The sequence below is a fragment of the Mus caroli genome, unplaced genomic scaffold (assembly GCF_978045245.1).
Source record: "Mus caroli unplaced genomic scaffold, Mus_caroli_1 scaffold_10, whole genome shotgun sequence".
Taxonomy (NCBI): Eukaryota; Metazoa; Chordata; class Mammalia; order Rodentia; family Muridae; genus Mus; species Mus caroli.
Genome location: NW_028227265.1, coordinates 25,433,143 through 25,453,613, shown reverse-complemented (window position 1 = coordinate 25,453,613; position 20,471 = coordinate 25,433,143). Strand labels below are relative to the sequence as shown.

Below are 20,471 nucleotides of genomic sequence, written 5' to 3'. Positions count from 1 at the left end.
TTGAGATTTCCTAGGAGCCTTCCTAAGACGACCACAATTCCAGAAGAGCTTTCGGGCTGGAATGACCTGGAGATGTTTAAGGGGAGCCATTAAATCTCCCTCAGAGAAGCTGCGAATCTGCTGGGATGCAAAAGGCATCAAGAAAGAGCTGGAATGTTGAGGCACACAGACCTAGTCCAAGCCTTGGCTTGGTCCCTTACAGTCTGGGTGATTTGGGGGTGTTACTAAGTGTCTCTGTGTCTCAGTTCATTTGTAAAATGAGAGTCACGATTACACCAACCTTGGAGGCTGGAAAGTAGAGCAAATGAGACCGCGTGTCTAAAGCACCTGAACTGGAGCCAGGCAAATAGTGAGCACTCTCTGGAGGTGACTGGGTGTGGTCAGAGGCTGGGGCTTCATTCTCAGTTGAAGTTAACCTCTCTGTGCCTTAGTACCCTCTTTTATAAAACAGTGTTATTCTGAGTGCTCCCATGATGCTTTGGGAGCTTGGACATCAGTATTCCAGGTATCCTTCCCGGGTTCCTGGGGAATCTCATACCCCAACACCTGCTACCACATCATCCTATGTGGGTATAAGGAGAAATCATTTCTGGGTTTGCCTTCCCTACTTAGACCAGCTTACCATTCTGCTGGTGTCAGCTGAGTGACAGATAAAGAAGGAGAGAGACAAAGAAACTTTGGTTCCTAGAGTGAGCCACTTGTTCCATAGGACAGTGGGCACTGGGTCCTGATGGTGTCTATCCTCTTTCCCCAGATCAGCTCCTCCCGGAAGGATGCAGAGGCTCACAGAGCTGGCCACTGCTTTGGGCGCCTTCCTAGGCCTCCTGGCAGTGGCAGCAATGGCAGGCCCTAACTTTCCCCAGATAGACACCCCCAACATGCTACCTGCCCACCATCGCCAAAAGAGAGACTGGATTTGGAATCAAATGCACATCGATGAAGAAAAAAATGAATCGCTGCCCCACTATGTGGGAAAGGTAAGACTCGGGCTCCAGGGTGATGGCCATTATCAACACTGGATCATAGTCATGGCCATGTAGCCAAGATGGTGGTGAATATAAGAGTGGTTATCATTGGTGGGGGGGGAGTGCGGGGAGGAGGCAAAGAACAGGGTGGTAATAATGGTGAAGGTGACATGCGTGGTGATAGTTGTGATAGGAAAGAGAAAATTCATGGTAGAAAGGAGGAGGAGGAGGAGAAAGAAGGGGAGGAGGAAGAAGAGGAGAATGGTGGTGGTGATGGTGGTGATGGTAGTGGTGGTGGTCATGGTAGACATAGAGGAAACAGTAGTGATAGTAAAGAAGAGAAGAGAACTGTGATGGCAGTTGAGATGAGGTGATGGTGAAGATGAAAATGGTGAAGGTGTTTTTATGGTAGTGATAATAATGGTGGTAATGCCATTGAAAATAAAGGAGAGATACTAAAGACAATGACGATGAGATAGTAATGGTAAGCATCATGATGATAGTGACGGAGAAAGTAAGGGAGTTCGTGCTGCCACTGATGATGGTGATGATGGTGGTGCTGCTGGTGCTGGTGCTGGTGCTGGTGGCGGTGGCGGTGGCGGTGGCGGTAAGGGTGGTAGCAGTGTTGACGGTGAAGAAAGGTGGTGGTGAAAATGGTAATGATGGTCAACATGGCTATAATAAGTGGGAAGAAGAAGGCAGTTATGGTAGTGAGGTCATTGTAATGGTGACGCTCTTGGTAATATTGGCCTTGACAATAGTAGTAATGGTGCCAATAGTGTGGATGCTAACAGGGAAGGTGAGGAGATTAATGGCGGTGGTGAGAGTGGTAATGATGGTGGTGGTGGTGGTAACAGTAACCACGATAGTGATAGAGAAGAAGAAGGCGATGGGAGTAACTGGTGGCTATGGTAACAGTGCTCTGAACAAGCAGGTGAGAGAGTTTATGATTTAGACCTTAAGATGTCTCCCAAAGGTCACAGGCTAAATTATTTTATCAACCTGTGGCGCTATAGGGAGTCGGAGATAGTGGAAGGTCATTAGAAGTGTGCAGTTGAAGGTGATACTGGGACTCTAATATACACACACACACACACACACACGTTCTGCCTCCCACACACCATGGGCTGAACAAACTAGCTTTGCTGTGGGTTTTCCATGTCGGTCTTCCTTCACACAGGCTCAAAGCGACACAGCCTTTTGAGACTCAAGGCAAGGTCTTAGTTGTGAGCTGTGAGCCTTTAAATTGGTGCATTAAAAATAAGCCCAATACTTTACAACAGAACGATAGCAAAGATGCCTTTAGAGTATCTCAGAAATTGGCAGGACACCACTCATCTGCAGTCCACAGACTTGTCTGAGAAGAGAACACCAGAACACCCTACTCTCAAAGGACTGACTATGGAATCATTTTCACAGGATTGGGATCCTCTTCCCTGTGTTTGACCAGTCAGCCACTCAGAGGCCACTGAGCTCACAATCTAAGGTAGTCTGGCTGTTTCTGAAGCCAGCCTTATACCTGGGTATCATTCACATGAGGTTGGTTTTTGGGCATGCAGATATAAGAATTGCTAGGTCACAGGCTTCTACCATAATTTCAAAGGAAAACCTGGGAAGTTAGATAGCTTGGTAGGTTTGGAGTCCATGAAGGCATCCCCTGAGTAGGTGGTCTACAATCTGGGAGAATGAAGGTGACTCTCTAATGGGGATTCCCAAAAGTTAAATATGCCAGAAATGCAGACATAGAGCCAGATTAAGGGAGATGCCATAGAGACTTCAATCAAACAAGTCATGCGGGACAGGCTGCTTAAGCCCTTTGGATCTCACATCATTCTGCCCTCTGCCCAAGACTGCTAGACATGGAACTATGAGATTTGATGTTTTCTTACGTGAGTCCAACTCTTCCTTTCTTGTCTTAGTTTCCTTTCTATTTGCTGTGGTTTTTAAAAAAAATCTAACAAAAGCAACTTGAGGGTGAAAGTGTTTACTTTGACTCATAGTTCAAGGGTGAGCTCCATCATCAAGAGGAAGCCAAGGCAGCAGGGGGTTAAAGCAGCTGGGTATATTACATCCACCATCAAGAACAAAGCAACGATTGCCTATTCGGCTTGCTTTCTCATCTGCATACAGTCCTGGACCTCTGCCCAGGGAACATCCCTCTTGAAATGGGAGGGTACTCTCACCTCAGTTAACAGAAACAAGGAAATCCCTCAAAGGAATGTCCAAAGATATCCTCATGTAGATAATCCCTCCCAGGTAAGGTTTGTCTCATAAGTGACTCAAGATCCAGTCGAGCTGGTAATCAACACCAACCATCACAATTTCTCCCCTATGAAACAGGAATGGGTGTCCTGTATCACTGCATCTTGCAGCACGAAACTTTTACTCCAGCTCAGCCTTTATTCTTAAAGGCTCAGAACCTTTCCTTCAGACTCAGAAGAAACTTCTTCTGAGCATTGCCGGGACTGTAGGTCGATACCGCGCAGACTCTTACAGATGTGACTCATGGGGTTCTGAGATGACCAGGAGCCCATAGTAGTCAGAGCCAGGATATTATTATCGTGGCAATCCGAGACTGTCTTTAACTCATCTTGGGGAGTCTGACACCTTCCTGCCTCTGCAGGAACTGCACAAATGTAATGCACATGCATACATGTGTGCATGCATGGAAGCAGAACAATCGCACACATAAAAATGAAGGTTACACAGAAATTTAACTAAACATTTTTTTAAAACAAGTTATCCACTGGGGGTTTTTTGAGAAACCTTGTCTCAAAAAACAAAAACAAAAACAAAAACAAAACAAAAACAAAACAAAAAACAAAAGAACAACCACTAAATCACCCAGAATGTGCTAGAGCCAACATGGCAGTAGAGTGTCACCAAGTCTCCTTTGCTGCACTCAGATATCTCCGTACCATTAGTCACTTGGCCCTGCAGACAGACCACCTTCTTCCATCACAGGAGTGATGCCACTACAGCCATGAAAAATCATACATAAAGAACAAGAGGGAGCTGGAGAGATGTCTCAGCGGTTAAGAGCACTGGCTGCTCTTCCAAGAGGACCCTGGTTCAATTCCCAGCACCCATATGGGAGCTCATGACTCTCTGTAACTCTCCTCTTCCTGGGCCTGACACCCTCACACAGACAGAAATACATGCAGGCTAAACACCAATGTATATAAAATTTTAAAACAATTAACTAATTAACTTGTTTTTAAAAGAAAGAAAGAGAGCTGGATGGTGGCACGCACCTTTACTCCCAGGCTGTCAAGATGGTGCAACAGATAAGTGTCCTGTTATGCAAGTCTGGCAACTCGAGTTCACTGATGATTGAGTGGCAGGAGAATAGAGAGAAATCCCGAGAGTGGCCCTCTGACCTCTGCATGTGTGTGTGCTGTGACACACGTACACCTGCCTTTCACATATGTGAATACAAAATGAGTTTGTTTCATTCGCTTGTGTATGAGCCAGAGAGATGACTCAGTAGGCAAACGCATTCACGTCCAGTCTAATGGCTAATCATCAGGCCTCACTTGGTAAAAGGAGAGAAACAAATAACTCCCACAAGTTGCCCTCAGAGGTACACACACACACACACACACACTAATTAATCAAAACAGAATGTTATATTTAGCTCTTCAGTGTCCCCTAAAGATCATGTGCCCCAGCCATGGCCCCAGTGAGGATGATGGAATCTTGAGGAGCAAAATGAGGTCACTAGGGATGTTCCCGCGATGGAGACGTGGGAACCGTGAACCCACCTCTCTCCCTTTGCTTCCTGGATAATTAGTGAACCAGTCTCCTCTGCCACATACTCCTACCAGGATATACTTCCCCTCCACAGGCCAAGGCACTGAGCCTATGTGACCATGGATGGTGGTAGTAGTGGCTGTCACATTGATGATGACACTTGTATTAGTCATTTCAACATTTCTTTCTTCGTTTCTTTGTTTTTATTCTTCTCTCAAACAATACATCCCAACAGCAGCTTCCCCTCCCTTCTCTCCTCCCACCCCCACTTCTCCTCACCCCTCTGTCCTCTGCCCCTCCATTTACCTTCAGAAATGAGCAGGCCTCCCAATGATATCAACCAAACATGGCCTAAGAAGATGCAACAAGGCCAGGCACAAACCCTCATATCAAGGCTGGATGAGGCAACCCAGTGGGAGGGAAAGGCTCCCATAAGCAGGCTGGAGAGTCAGAGACAACCCCATACCCACTGCTAGGAGTCCTACAAGAACTCCAAACTAAACGACCAAAGCCTGTATGCAGAGGAGCTAATGCAGCCCCGTGCAGGCTTTGTGATTGCTACTTCAGTCTCTATGAACATATACGAACCCTGTTTAGTTGATTCCATGGGCTGGGTTCTGGTGTCCTTGACCCTTCTGACTCCTACAGTCCTTCCTTCCCTCTCTTCTGCGGGGTTCCCCAAGCTTCACCTGATGTTTGGCTCTGGGTCTCTGCACCTGCTTCCAACAGCTACTGGAGGAGGCTTCTCTGATGACGATTGGGCTACTCGCAGATCTAGAGTATGGAAAATTATCACTAGGTATCATTTCATTGACTTTTTTGTTTGTGTATATTTGTCATTTGTGTTTGAGTCCTCGCTAGGGTCACCCTCATCATTTCCAGGAAGTTTCCACTCTACTAGGTTTCCACATCACCCCCTAAAAGCCCACATATTCCAGTAGTCTCTCCCTGTACTTTCTCCCTCCATCCCTCCCTCCCTGACCGGATCCCTCCTGTTCCCATCCCCACTTGCCCCCAGTGCATCCACAAAATCTATTCTACTTCCCGTTCCCAGGAAGTTCCCTGCCTAGACCTTTCCTCTTCATCTAACTTTTCTGGGTCTTTGGATTGTAGTGTGGTTGTCCTGTATTTAACAAACCTCACAAGGAGCAACTTAAGGGAGGAAGGGTTTGCTTTGACTCACAGGATAAGAAGGGATGCATCAGGGCAGGCATCATGGGTCAAGTGTGAGGAAGAGGGCTCCATTGTGTTCTCCAGTCAGGAAGCAGAGAATGGAGAGGAAGTAAGGCCATTCGGTAAAACCTCAAGGCTCACTCTAATGACCTACTTCCTCCAGCAAGGATCTACTACAGCCTTCTGAAACACTGCTACCAGCTGAGAATCAAGTGTTCAAACACTGGGAGTCATTTCACTTTCAAGTCACAATATTAGTCTAGTGGATAAGGAGAGATGAGAGTTGTCCCAGTCAATATCCTATCGCTGTGAAGAGACACAGTAAACCAAGGTAACTCATAAATGAAAACATTTAATTGGGGATTGTCTTACAGTGCAGAGATTTAGTCCATTATGATCATGGCGGGAAATATAGCAGCATACAGGCAGACATGGTGCTGGAAAGGTACGTAAGGGTACTATAGCTGAATCTACAGGCACAGGAAGGTGATGGAGGGAGAGAGAGAGAAAGACTGGGCCTGGCTTGAGCATTTGAAACCCCAAAGCCCACCTCCAGTGACACACTTCCTCCAACAAGGCCACACCCACTCCAACAAAGCCGAACCCCCTAATGCTACTCCTTAAGCATCCAAATATATGAGCCTATGTTGGCCATTCCTATTCGAACCACCACAGGAGTGGAGGCTGTTACAGAGCTGTTGGTAGTGTTGGCTCAGCGGTGGCAGTGGATGTGAGAATAACAGTCTCAGAGAATAACAGAGTAGGTGGTGGAAGCAGTGATGGTGATGGGAAAGGGGATGGAGAAGGTGGTAATGGTGGTAACTATGGAAATGTGTTGCTGATGGTGGTGAATGGCCCTGGTGATGGAGAGTAGAAGAGAATGGTTGTGATGAGGGCTGTAACTGTAGCAGAAGCAGCCGTGAGCATTGTGGTTCATTTTTCTCCCACACTTTGATCTGCAGAGCAGCAGTCACTAACAAGGCCACCCTGTGCTAAGGCTGAAGAGATCAGCCTGGCCTCAAGGCTCAGAGTTAAGGGAAGAATCAGCTAAGGCTACATTCACTGTTCCTGCTTTAGAAGTCAGGAAAGATCTTAGTGAGCTTCTATAAAGTCACATGGGTGACAACACTGATCACCCAGGCCACGGTCTGCCAACCATGGTTGTTGTGGGCTCTGAACCACCTCAAAATAACTTTTTCATCAAGCATAGTGGTATAAACATGAAATCCCAGCCTTTAAGAGACCAAAGCAGAAAGATCAAGAATTCAAGGCCAGCCTGCGCTATATAGCAAGGTATGGCCATTAATAAAATAGAATGGGGGGCAGGAGTGGAGGTTTCTTGCACAGATTATCCTATTATCCTTGCTAGGTTCCCCACGATTACACACAGCTCCCCAAATGTTAAAAAGCCCTACTCATGAGGTGTTTGACCCAGGCCTGACCTCAGGAGAAGCAGTGTCAAAGTATGTGAATTTGTTGTCCAACTCTAGATTATAACCAACAGAAGTCCTTCTCCCAAGAGCTTGGAGACTATCTTAATGAGCAGTGAACTTTCTCACCAGGTCAAATGGTCATGGACATCAAAATCACTCACTCTAATTCAAAGGAATGGCTGCATAGTGGGATTTCACAGGCAGTCAGGGGGAGATGGATTAAGCATTTAAGCCCTATCTATGAGGAAGAAAGCTGACAGCATTGAAGTCTCACCATATCAGCTTCTTTGAATCCATACCCCAGCTATAAGAAGGACCAGGTCAGTGCACTGGAGGAAGAATGAGCAGTTCCAAGCCTTAGACTGAGCACTAGGAAGACAGCACTGGGCAAAAATGTGCTCACCACTCTTGTGGATAGTAGAAATGTAGAAACTTCTTCCCAGAGACCAATATGGCCCTCTGCCTGGTCTTATAAATAAAGTTTTATTGGAACACAGACACATTTATTAGTTTGCTGATTGCCCGTGGCTGCTTTTATGTTATAAACGGCAGCACGGAGTGTTCTGTGACCAAGACTCTATGATCCAAAAAGCCAAAATTATTTTCTCTCTGGCCCATTCCAGAAATCATTTAGCACCCTCTGCCTGGGCCTAGCGTGGGCCTTCTCAAGCTTCTTCCATTTACAAATCTCTTTGTGCCCAAGGAATTGTTATGTAACAGACATATAAAATAGGTATACAGGTCAACATTGACTGATAATAAACCATAAAGAAATTCATTTTTAGAAAATCCTTTGGTATACATGTAACTATCATGTATTAAAATGAAAGAGAATTTGTACCATAATGAAATTGATACTTACTTATTTTTATATAAGTAATTGTTAAGGCAGGCCTGGAGGGGCTTGCTTAGAATATCAGGACTAAGAAGGCAGAGACAGGAAGATCCCTGGGACTTGTGAACCAGCCAGTCTAGCCTACTTAGCAAGCTTCAGGCTAATAAGAGACCATATTATACCCCCTGAAAGGTGGACAATGCTCAGAGACACATCCAAGGTTGTCCTCTGACCACCACATGTATGCACCTATATGTGTACATATACCACCTCCCCCTAACACACACACACACACACACACACTAAAATTTCAAAAAAAAAAAAAAACTTGGCTGAACATTTGATGGGCCAAAGTATGTTGGAGTCAGTGTTTTTAACAATAGATGTGTTTGCCTATTGTCTATCTGTTTGAACAGGGTCTTGCTTTTAGCCCTGGCTGGCCTGGAACTCACTCTGTTGATCAGACTTATCTCAAGCTCATGAAAATCTGCCTGCCTTTGTCTCCTAAGAGCTGGTATTGAAGGTGTGGCACCCTGGATTAATATTTTGATCCTGTGATACTCAGTGTAAGAAAGCTGCTTTGCATAAAAACATATTACACGATGGCAGAAGCATGTTTAGAACTATTTTATAAATGCTTGTCTTCAAAGATAAAATTCACTAAACTATTTTTTTAATGAAACTCAAGCCAACAGCTCAAACAGAATTTTTTTAAATCAACTGTTCTGACAAAATCCAATTCAAAGACACACTAATGTTGACTCCTATACGCTGAGGAATGAGTGGCAGGGAAATGTTAAAAGTCTATTTTACAAGGCATGGTGGCATATATCTTTAATCCAAGTGCTTGGAAGGCAGAGGCAGGTGAATCCTGTGAGTCTGGGGCCAATGTGGTCTACATAACAAGCTCCAGGACAGCCAAGGATACACAGTTAGACTGTGTCTCAAAAAAAAAAGATATTATTAAATATAAATATAAGGATATATAAATATAAAATGATATAAATATATGTTTAAAGGTTATTTCCTATATTATCATATCACTGTTTCTATAAGAACAGAAAACTTTGTCCATACTGTAGTCTATACAGTAGTGCTAAATCTGAGCCAAGTGTCTCAGGTGTCACTCATTGGTGTTATGTGGTACGAAAGCACACATAATGCTTAGTGCACCCACAACACCTCCTACCGCACATGCTCTGTGTGGAGAACCAAGGCAGTGGTGAAATCTCGTGATATGACACAGGCAAATGCCGCCACAGACACCATCGCTCATTGGATTATGAATTACATTTTTGGTCATTGTGCATGAAGAAATTATTCAGGGTTGCCAAATTTTTCACAACTCCTACATTTAGGCACGTGACAGGGCATGGGGTCGATGACGACAGTGTGAGAGCCTGACATCTAGAGAAACAGCATATAGCAAAGAACCCCACAAGCTGTGTGGACAGGAGTATTGCGAAGATACAGAAACAGGCTGAAGAAGGCCTTTGAGGGGAGGGCACAAGTCTCAGGACAGGGCACCAGAATGGCCTCCCCAATTCCTGCTAAAGGAAACAGGTGGGGCAGTCTGGGAAGTGTCTACTAACAACCCAATGACTGGGCACACGAGTTGGTCTGGCTTCCAAGAATGGCTTTTTTTTTTTTTGTTTTCTGGATGATGTAAATCCTGTCCCCTGACCTGTCAGAAGGAAAGACGCATGTCTGGCATTACACAGTGAGCTCTGTGTCATAGAGGGAAATACCATTAGTCCAGTTACTGCTTTCCCAATGGGATAACTGGCCATGAATCATCCTCTGGGGAGAATGGTTAGCCATGAGGTGATATCTGAAGGATGAGTCAGGAAGAGCTATCAGAAAGTGGAGGCCAGAGCCAAACAGGACACGCTTCGGAAGGGTAGCAGACGTTCTGTGTCTTATGATGACAGAACCTATTTGGGACCTAACATGGGGTCAGAGGAGTAGAGGAACTGCACGTGATCCCCATCCTGGCTAAAAGAAGAATGTGTACAAGACACAAACACAGGACTCCAAGGGTCCCCTCCTGGCTCTTCGGACACAATCTGAAGGAAGTGCGTGTTTACCAAGGTCAAAGTCTGGAGCTTTTGTTTATAATCCTGGATGGACAATGGGAGCCAGCTGGGAGTAGACTACCAGGGCAGGGCAGCTGTTGGCATTGCGATATTTCACCCAAACACGATAATATTAGAAAGGGGCAGAGCCAAAACTATACTCCAGTGGTGAGAGAAACAGAGAAATTTAAATGGAAGAGCATCCAGTGGGATCCCTGCCACCATTCTGACAAACTGTCAAGGTCATCAGAAAATAAACTCTCAGAAACTGTCACCACCAAAATGAAAACATAACCAAATGGCATCTTGGGTGGTCTTGGGTGGCGAGTGGGACATAGATACGAGATGAAAAACAAAAACAGTTATGTGTTAATCAATAATACTTCACCCATTCAATTCCTCCATTGTAACAAGGGACCACACTAGTGTAAGGTGTGCTGCTGAGGTGAAGGGAGGCAGGCCCACAAGAACTCTGTGCACTGATGTAAGTCTAAGGAGAGCTATAAAAACTATCGTCTGTTTAAATAAAACTGGGTCAATCATGGTAGTGCATGCTATAATCCTGGTGGAAGATGGTAAGTTCAGGGCCAGCCTGGGTTATATAGACAGACCTTGTCAAAGGAAGGAAATAAGGAAGAAGGAAAGAAGGGAGGGAGGGAGGGAGGGAGGGAGGGAGGGAGGGAGGGAGGGAGGAAGGAAGGAAGGAAGGAAGGAAGGAAGGAAGGAAGGAAGGAAGGAAGGAAGGAAGGGAAAGAAGGAAACGATGGAGAGGGGAAGGAGAGGAAAGAGCAGAGGAGGGGAAGGCATAAAAGAAGGTCTGTGGGGAGAAGGGCACTCATGACATCTGCACTGTTCAGTCCACATCCCTTCTGTGCCTTCATGAGGATCACAGGTCCTGGTTAAGACCAGTGTCTCAGCTTACCGTGGACCCTGCACAGGGAGGGTATCAGGCTACCACTCTTCTTCATTCCCTACCATCCCCACATGCCACAGGTTACAGTGCTGGAACATGGCTTCTTGTGTTACCTGCCCCCTGTACACCACAATCCCTGCTCCAGGATCTCTGCCAGTCCCAGCTGCTGCCTGCCTCCCAATGCCCACTCAAGGGGAAGGGTCTTTCCTCCATGCCCCTCCTCTTTCACCTTCCAGAATCCTCTCTGGTTCTGCCATCTGGCTTCTTGGCCTTCCATCCAGCTGACACCACCCTCATCAGAGGCTCCAATTATTGAATAATTGTTGCACTCTAGGGTACTTCAAGAGAGTCCCAGGATTGGTCCACACCCTTCTAGAATCTCCTTCTCCCCAGAAACTACTGTCCTTGACCTGCTGGCCACCCTCTCTTCCCCTACCTTTTTAACTACTCCTTACTGCACACCTGCACACAAGAGTATTGTTTCATCTGATCTGAAGCGCTGCCCGCTGAGATGTCAGCCTCAGTTCTGAGAGCCAGAATGAGGCCTTGGACATCTATGGGTTCCATAGCGTGTCTGATATCTGGTGGGCATCCAATTTCTGTTTTTGTGTTTTTCCAAATGGAATTCTGTTAGGGTCATTCTAGCCTTCTAGAAAGGTACTATTTTGGACTCATGACATATAAACATATAAACTGAATATCCTCTGGTTGTAAAAACCAATAAGAATAGTCAGCACTCAAACTTTCTATTATCTTTTGACTTGTGGGTTTACCATTAGCAGTTACTCTTATTTACCTCAGTAATGTTCAGTGTAAGGCACTAGGCAAACATTGCTTTCCCTTAAGCTATGAATAGCGTGTGTTATGCAAGAAAAAAAGCTCCATGCTCTGAGAGGTACAGGACATCCTCAGTTAAGATAAAGCTCACAGGGGGTTCTGTTCTGCAGGTTAGACACTGTAACCAAGAAGCGACTAACACGACATGATCACCAAGAAGACAGTATTTTATGCATCATTCCAGAAGCAAATTTACTGGGACCAATCCTTACTGTGCTGATAAATGTCTGACATCTGGGTTTGCAGGGAGTGTGCAGATGTGTAGAACTTACCAGTTCTACACAGTGTAAATACTCAGCCTTTAAGCTGATGCTGTGATATCCCTGAAGGCAGAGTTGGTACAAGATGGACATAGTCCTACGCCATTTAGTGTTGCCGCCATACTCCCACAGAAGACACAGTGACCTCAGGAATGTGGTAAAGTGCCAGGACATGGTTAGAACCATGAATTCTGAGTCTCTCTAAGCCTTTGCCTCTCCTATATGTCTATGAGTCACATTTATGTTGCTGTGACAAAATACTTAACAAAAGTTCAGGAAGGAAGAGCTTAACTGGGCTCAAGATTTAAAGGTGCAGTCCACCTTGGCGGGGAAGACATAGCGTCACCAGCATCTCTAGTCAGACACCAGAAAGAGATGGATGCAAGCGCTTTACTTATCCAGTCCATAAGGTGGCGACACTCACATTCACTGTGGACCCTCTCATTTCTGTCAATGCTCTCTAGGAAAAAAAAAACAAAAAAACAAAAAAAAACCACAACAGACAACAGACACCCATCTCCAGAGGCATGTCTCCTAGACTTGTTCCAAATGCCCAAATCCGGGGTCGACAGACCATCTATTACAATGGTTTATTTCACTGTACATTCAGATAATTTCCTTTTTGATACGGCCACATTTTAACAGCCAGATCACGAATATTCCCCAATTTTAGCCAAGTCTTCAAAGCCATATTGATATAAGCCAGCTCCAGTATATCACTGGCATGTGTCCCGATTTTTTTTTTTTTTTTTTTTTTTGCAAGGGACAAGAGAAGCCAAGGTTTCCTGGCATTCATTTCCAAGTGGGACGCTGTACCCATTAGTGTAAATCAGCCTTAGGAATCGAATTGGGCCCATTTTAAAGATGAGATAGTAACAACCCATGTCTTCTTAGGGAGAAAGACACTCTTTATTCTCTGGTGGCAAGTGCATTAGTAGGCTCCATTCTAGGCATTGGGCACAGCTAAGAAAGGCCCATCCCTGCCGTGCTTGCAGTGACCTGGTGAAGAAGAACTCACTGGTGACCAGTCCTAAGCTCTTGTTTAAAACTTCGGTGTCACAGTTAGCACTTCTACTGAGCACTATGTACGGTCAGCATACATGCATGCATTGTTGCATGCATGCACACACACTCATGTGTGCACACCTACTGCCCATTCTCAGCTCATGTTGTCTGTTCTTCCCCAGCTCAAGTCCAACGTGAACCGCCAGAATGCTAAGTATGTGCTCCAAGGAGAGTTTGCTGGCAAGATCTTCGGAGTCGATGCTAACACAGGGAATGTGCTTGCCTATGAGAGGTTAGACCGGGAGAAAGTCTCTGAGTACTTCCTTACTGCCCTCATTGTGGACAAGAATACCAACAAAAACCTGGAACAACCTTCCAGCTTCACTGTCAAGGTGCATGATATAAATGACAATTGGCCTGTGTTTTCGCACCAGGTATTCAACGCATCTGTGCCAGAGATGTCAGCTATAGGTATGCACCTAGTCTTCCCTCTCTCTCCTCCCTTCCTCAACACCAGCCTGAAGACACCTCTCACATCAGCCACCTCAATGCTTAGGGTCATGCTCCAGTAAGCTCAAGGAAATAGTTGTAATGCTCTCTTGTGCCTTTACATGATTTCAAAATGTGTCCCTAAAGGCAAAACTCTGACCTAGCCCCAAACTAAACCCTAACCCTAATCATAGATGGATTTTAATCTTCACAATGTGCTGAGCACTGACTCTCATTATAGCCTAGACCCTGATCCTGACTGCAGAGTGTGCTGTCACCCTAGATATGGGCTTAGGAGATACCAGCCTGCCTTCATCCTGCTTACAGAAGGTCCAGGCAAAGAGTGTGTCTCTCTCTACTCTTCTGTCTGGGATCTGTGCTCAAGGCCATGGAGCCAGACCTCCTTGAGAAAACCCAGAACTCCAAAGGATGAGAAATGGAATCTCAACCCCTCTGGGAACTTTGCAACACCCTTCCTAATCCCACATCCATACTTTCAGAAAATGAAAATCTACCCAGACGTCACCTATGTTTCTCTCTCAAACCCAAACCTCTTCCCTTCTTCATTTCTCCTGCAAACACACACACCACCTGTTCTCTCTGCCTGCTTCATGACTGCTCTGGCTGACACTTTGTCCTCATGATGGCCCCTCTAGCACAAGGCAGCCTTCATTCCCTCATCTTGGGCAGTAGGAACAGTGGAACCCCCATCTACTCCCACCAGGAAATGGGTGAGGGCCAGTCATGAGCAGACATACCAGAATTCTCTCTCTCCACAGGGACCTCTGTCATCCGTGTGACAGCAGTGGATGCAGATGACCCCACTGTGGCCGGCCACGCCACAGTCTTGTACCAAATCGTGAAAGGAAATGAGTATTTCAGCATTGATAATTCTGGTCTGTATGACTAAACCTTTTGGGCGGGTACCCATTTGGAGGGATGGAGGAGGGACGTGAATATTGTAGGTGCCAATGTATAGAGAACATTAACCTGATAGGTGTCACCAGCCACTGATCCAGAGAAGGAATTCATAATACACATAAAGACATGTTGGAGTGGGTTAGGGGAGAAGGAAGCAGACAAGCGCCCAAAGCAGGACCTCAAGTCCAGAAAGAAGAGCGGGGCCTTTTCACCCAAGCATAGACCAGGGCTCAACAGAACATGCTGGTTGGAAAGTCTTTTGTACACGTTCAAAGACATCTGATTTGAACCCAGAACTGCTGCTCAGCCCTACAGCCCTTGCGCAAGTTAGCTATCACCTAAGAGCCTTGCTTCCTTCGTCTAGAAGATAGGAATGCTCACACTACCTTGCCAAGTAGCCAAGACGTTGGAATTCGATTTCGCATAGGCACAGCCATGCCACAGAATTTTTTTCCATGCCTTGTTAAGAGGGAAAACTTTAGACCAATTAAACTTTATCAAGTTTAATTTTTGCAAAGAACGGTTCACAAATTGGGACACCCCAGAAGCTAAACAAGTTCAGAGAAACCCCAGGGCTGCCACATAGTTGGGTGCTATTTATAGTACAGAAAAAGAAAAAAAAACCCTGCAGTCTAGAAACAGCTCGGATGGTTCCAGCTGGGGTGTCTGCCTTACTTGAATAGCTGTGAACAGGTGGCAGCCTATGATTAACTGAAGCACAGCCACTATGATTGGCTGAGCATACGCCTAAGTTAGGGCTGTAAGTGTAGTTACATGCTACTTAGTTGCAGTTCATCACAGGATTCAAGTCTGCAAGTCCAGAAGGTTTCTTGGGCCAACTTTGGTGTCTAATTTTAAAAGCTGTAAGTACCGAACCCTGGAAGCAAGAAAGAAGGCCAGTTAGTCAAGCCAGACACCCTTGTCTTCCAGAAGATGAGCAAAGACAGAGTGTCACTGGTACTCCTATGTGCACCAAGAGATACATCACTAACCTATCACAGCACTCTCAGCGCTAAAAAGGGCAGTCATTTCCATGTATGTCAGTATAGACATCATTAATCAAGCACAGCACAGCCAATCATGTTTATGTGTACCACGGCAGACATCACTAATCCATCGCACTCTGAGCCTGGAAATGGCAGTATGGTCTTTCTCAATATAACATTCTCCCTGGCTAGGAACAATATTGGACCATACATTTGGCCAGATTTTAGCCATACAGGGCAAGGGATGGAGTTAGTGGGTTTGGGGTTCCCAATCTCAAATACATAGTGAAGTCGCCTGTGTATTTCTGAAAGGATCTGAGCATTCAGATTTTCTCAAGGCTCCACAGATAACACAATTCCTGTTGGGACACTCTTCTTTTCAGGACTCATTTTCACGAAGATCAAAAACTTGGACCGAGAGAAACAGGCTGAATACAAGATCGTGGTGGGAACACAAGATGCCCTGGGTCTGCGGGGAGAGTCAGGCACAGCCACTGTGATGATCAGACTGGAGGACATCAATGACAACTTCCCCGTCTTTACTCAATGTAAGCCCCTCCCCCCATAGGCCTTTAAGTGGACAGGGGCAGAGACAATCCAGATTCAGTGACTTGGGAGTTTTCAGAAAGTGCCCCAAATCCCTCTACTTCTTGCTATATCCCAGGGAGCCTCTGAAGCCAGAGTAGGGAGACCCCGATGCATCCTAATGCTTTGCTCCCAAGGTCACCCAACTGTCCACTGATGAGTCCCTTCACAGACCAAATTAAAAAAATTCACAGCCCTGCCGATGGCACTGCAATGCTTCAAGTCCCACTGAGAGACGGGAGCAATTTCACGCAGAACCTCTGAGACTTAGGGCCCAGCTATAAAATCCCAGAGAATAGGGTACAACCACAACCTGGTATAAACATACCCACAAATTGAATTTCCCTTTAGAAACTGTCTGTCAAGAGCTTTTCCTGTGCCCCCAGTGAGAGTGGGCAGTAGAAGTAAGTTGCTACATTCATGGAACCGACTAACTATGTGGAAATTCAGGCCTCAGCTGACTCCCAAATTATCTAGTTCTGAAGTAGCTCTATTACTTCCTAAAGGTGAGATTTGTCTCGCTCATCTATTGACGTTCCAATGTACAGAAGGAGCTAACTCCCTGCCAGATTGACAGACAGACAAAAGGCAAGGCAGGCCTCCTTACCTTGGGACGCAGAATTATACCATCACAGTTTCTTGCCTGTTTTCTGTAGCAAAATACTGTTTGATACCCAGATAGGGCAGCACATGCCTGTGGTCCTAGCATTCAAGAGACAGAGACAGGAGATTTGCCAGTTCAAACCCAACCTGGGCTACAAAGCAAGCCAAGCCTCTATCTCAAAATTCCAAAGGTTAGGGGTATAGTTCAGTGATAGAGTGCTTGCCTAGCCTGGGTAAGACCCTTGGTGTGTGTGTGTGTGTGTGTGTGTGTGTGTGTGTGTGTGTGTGTGTGTGTGATAATACGAAGAGACAATTGTCTTATCTTTCTCATTAACTCTTTGTGGTATCCTATGCACATCAGCCACATACACATTTTCGGTGCCTGAAGACATCCGTGTGGGCAAGCCCTTGGGCTTTCTGACTGTTGTGGACCCAGATGAGCCTCAGAACCGGATGACCAAGTACAGCATCATGCAGGGCGAGTACAGGGACACCTTCACCATTGAGACAGACCCCAAACGTAACGAGGGTATCATCAAACCCACGAAGGTATGTAGACCTGCAGAACCGAGCCCGTTCATGGGCTATGGAGTTTGCAGTATCCAAAAGACATGCCCAGGGATCACTTCTGAGCCACAGGTCATTGAAGGCAAATGTTCTGGTACAGCTCAGAGCTGGCCACGAGCTCACAGAGACTGTAACCCACAGTCTCAGCCTGAATTGTTCCAGAGATAGAGGCAATACTTTGGGTGTGACATGTTTATTTGGGCAGTAATCCCTAAAAGCCTCAGGAGCAAGGATAGGTGGCAATCACTGATGGACAGGTTCGAGTGGGGCCCAGCCCCATAGGGGCTATATAGAGCATGTCTCAGAGTTACCACAGGAAGATCAGGCTCTGGAGTAAGCAGCCACAAACCCTGCAGCACTGACACACAACACTTGTTCTAGTCTCATTTCTCATATTGTGATAAAAATAACCTTGACCAAAAGCAACTTTGGAAAGGGGTGTATTTGATTTACAACTCCAAGCTGAGTCCATTGTTATGGAAAAGTCACAATGGCAGGAACTTGAGACAACTGGTCGCATCACATCCATAGTCAAAAGCAGAAGGAAATGGATGCACTCATGCTTTCTGTCTGTGGCTTTGGCTGTCAGTCAGCTTTCTCCTCTCATACAGTTCAGAACCAGGCCTAGGGAATGGTGCTCCCCACAATGGGTTGGGCCTTCCTACACTAATTAACAATCAAGATAACCCCCCACAAACAAGCCCATATGTAACATGATCTAGGCAATTCCTCAATTGAGGTTCCCTTCTAGGTGATTTCAGATTAAACAGCAAGTTGACACTTAAAAACTTACCAGTATTAACTCCCTGTGTCCCAACAATAGAAATCTATCATACTGACAGGATGGGTCATCTTTTCTAAAACAATCAAGACTTTGGAACTGGGGAAAAAAATAAAAGAAATCTATCATCATATATGTAAAGAATGTATACCTGAGGGCACAAGTAGCCATGGACAGTGGCTGCTGCAGGCAGCAAATGGTCTGATCGACTGAATCCAGAAGAGGGAGAGGAGCTTTCACGCTTCCAGGATTTTCAGGTAGAGGACTGAGAACACACAGACAGCCACCAGAGTCCACAAAGCTCTCAGACAGTAGGGAAGATAGACATACAAACAACAGCAACAACAACAAAAAAATGTAACTGGTATATCCACGGCTGCAGAATAATGCCAGAGAAGAAGGTGTTGCCTCTATCTAGAGTGCTTTCTGAGAGGGTCTCTTACCACCTGCTCAATAGCCAACTGCTACCCCTCCCTCAGGATGAAAAGGAAGAAAAATTGCTAGGCAGACAAACCCAGGAGGAGTCTCTTGACTTCTCAAAACCAGGAAAGGTACTACCTTTGAATAGAACCACTAGGTCATTGCCCTCTTGAGAGGAGGACTGGGCCTGGGTGTGTCCTTGATTCATAGAACAGGACCAGGTACAGAGGCCGGGCCGGTATAACAAAAAGCGCTAATGTCAGTCACCATACTTCTCACCTATGCAGTCCCTGGACTATGAAGTCATCCAGCAGTACACATTCTACATTGAGGCCACAGACCCCACTATCCGATACGAACACCTGAGCAGCACGTCAGGGAAAAACAAAGCCAAGGTCACCATCAACGTCCTAGACGTGGATGAGCCCCCTGTCTTCCAGCAACACTTCTACCACTTCAAGCTGCCAGAAAACCAGAAGAAACCTCTGATTGGCACTGTGGTGGCCAAAGACCCTGACAAGGCTCAGCGCAGCATCGGGTAGGGAAGTGGTGGGCATGAGGTGATAATGCCATGGGCATTCTTATGCCTGATGGTCTGAGATCAAGGCTCACGGGAGGACACTGTCTCGCAGAACCTCCATGGAAAGATGCTGAGGCTAGACCCTGGCTCTTTCCACTCATACCCTTCTCCCGCCAGCTCCTGTCTTGTCTATCTTGTCTGGTCCAGGTCATCCTCTGTTCTTTAAAGGACTTTAGACCTTGACTCACATAGCTCCTGTCTAATGAGGTCATCAAGCAGGAATGGCTTATCTGAAGCCCTGTCACCAAAAAATAGTTTCGAGATGTTTCTCCCAAGACACAAAGCCAGAGTGTTAATTTCACTTGCTGAAACCACACACTTCTATAAAGAGATCTATGGTAGTTCCCGCTCCCACCTGGTCCTCAAGTGGGCTGAGTATTCTTTCCTTCACGGCCACATGAACCAACTGATGCAAAGATGCTGCGTTCCTTGTTCCCATTTGTGGTTTTGCTGTCATTTGCTTTGGATCGTGTTCTGCACAGTCCGTCAATCCTAGCTCGTTTTCCATTGCTACAACTTCGTAGCATGGGCTGGATAATTTATGAACCGCAGAGCTCTATTTATCTTAAGGGTCTAAAGGCTTGGAAATCCAAGGGCACAGTGCCAGCACCTGATTGCCATCTAATGAGGTCTTGCTTGCCGCAACATGGGGAGACCTAATGAGCTTGGCAGTGTAGGTCTTTCTTCATCTTCTTATAAAGCCACTAATCCACCATGGGGGCCCCATCCTCATGACCTAATCCTAATTGCAATCACCGCCTCCCAAGCCTAATCTTCCAATACCACAAATACATGCATCTGTGGATACAGTTTCTAATACGTGGACCTTGGAGGGTGTGGAACGAGACATTCAGCACCATGGCCTTGTTCCTCTATCTTAACTAGATATCCTTCCTTTACCCTCTGGAACAAAGGAAATATGTAGATCTGCTCAGACTTCCTGGAGTCACATAATAGTTAGTAGTAAGCATGAATTCAATCCAATCTGATTTTATCCTACACATGAAGCCAGCTGTGTCAGGCCTGTTGACTAAACATCATTATTTCCCCATTGTGGTTATATATTTAAGTTCTTACATAGACTTGGCCCTACCTCTGAATTCCCCACTCTACCTGTTCCTCTGTGATGCTCTGCTTTAATGAAAGAGCTTTCTCCTGAGTTTTAATCTAACAAGAACCTCTCTCTCTCTCTCTCTCTCTCTCTCTCTTACCTAATCTGAAATGACCATTCTTACATATGAGTATTTTTCTTTCTCTCTCTCTCTCTCTTTCTTTCTTTCTTTCTCTCTC

At 45.8% G+C, this 20,471-nt stretch overlaps 1 protein-coding gene across 2 annotated transcripts in view; it reads left to right on the top strand.

Annotated features, from left to right (window-relative positions):
• Cdh5 (cadherin 5) overlaps positions 1-20,471 on the top strand; it is a 41,278-nt gene that overhangs the window by 10,401 nt on the left and 10,406 nt on the right. For both annotated transcript variants that reach the window (XM_021169927.3, XM_021169928.3), the window contains exons 2-7: positions 755-977; positions 13,432-13,720; positions 14,518-14,634; positions 16,029-16,193; positions 17,195-17,382; positions 18,889-19,139. In XM_021169927.3, coding sequence (XP_021025586.1) covers positions 774-977; positions 13,432-13,720; positions 14,518-14,634; positions 16,029-16,193; positions 17,195-17,382; positions 18,889-19,139 — 1,214 coding nt within the window. In that variant the 5' untranslated portion in view covers positions 755-773. The remainder of the gene's footprint in view (positions 1-754; positions 978-13,431; positions 13,721-14,517; positions 14,635-16,028; positions 16,194-17,194; positions 17,383-18,888; positions 19,140-20,471) is intronic.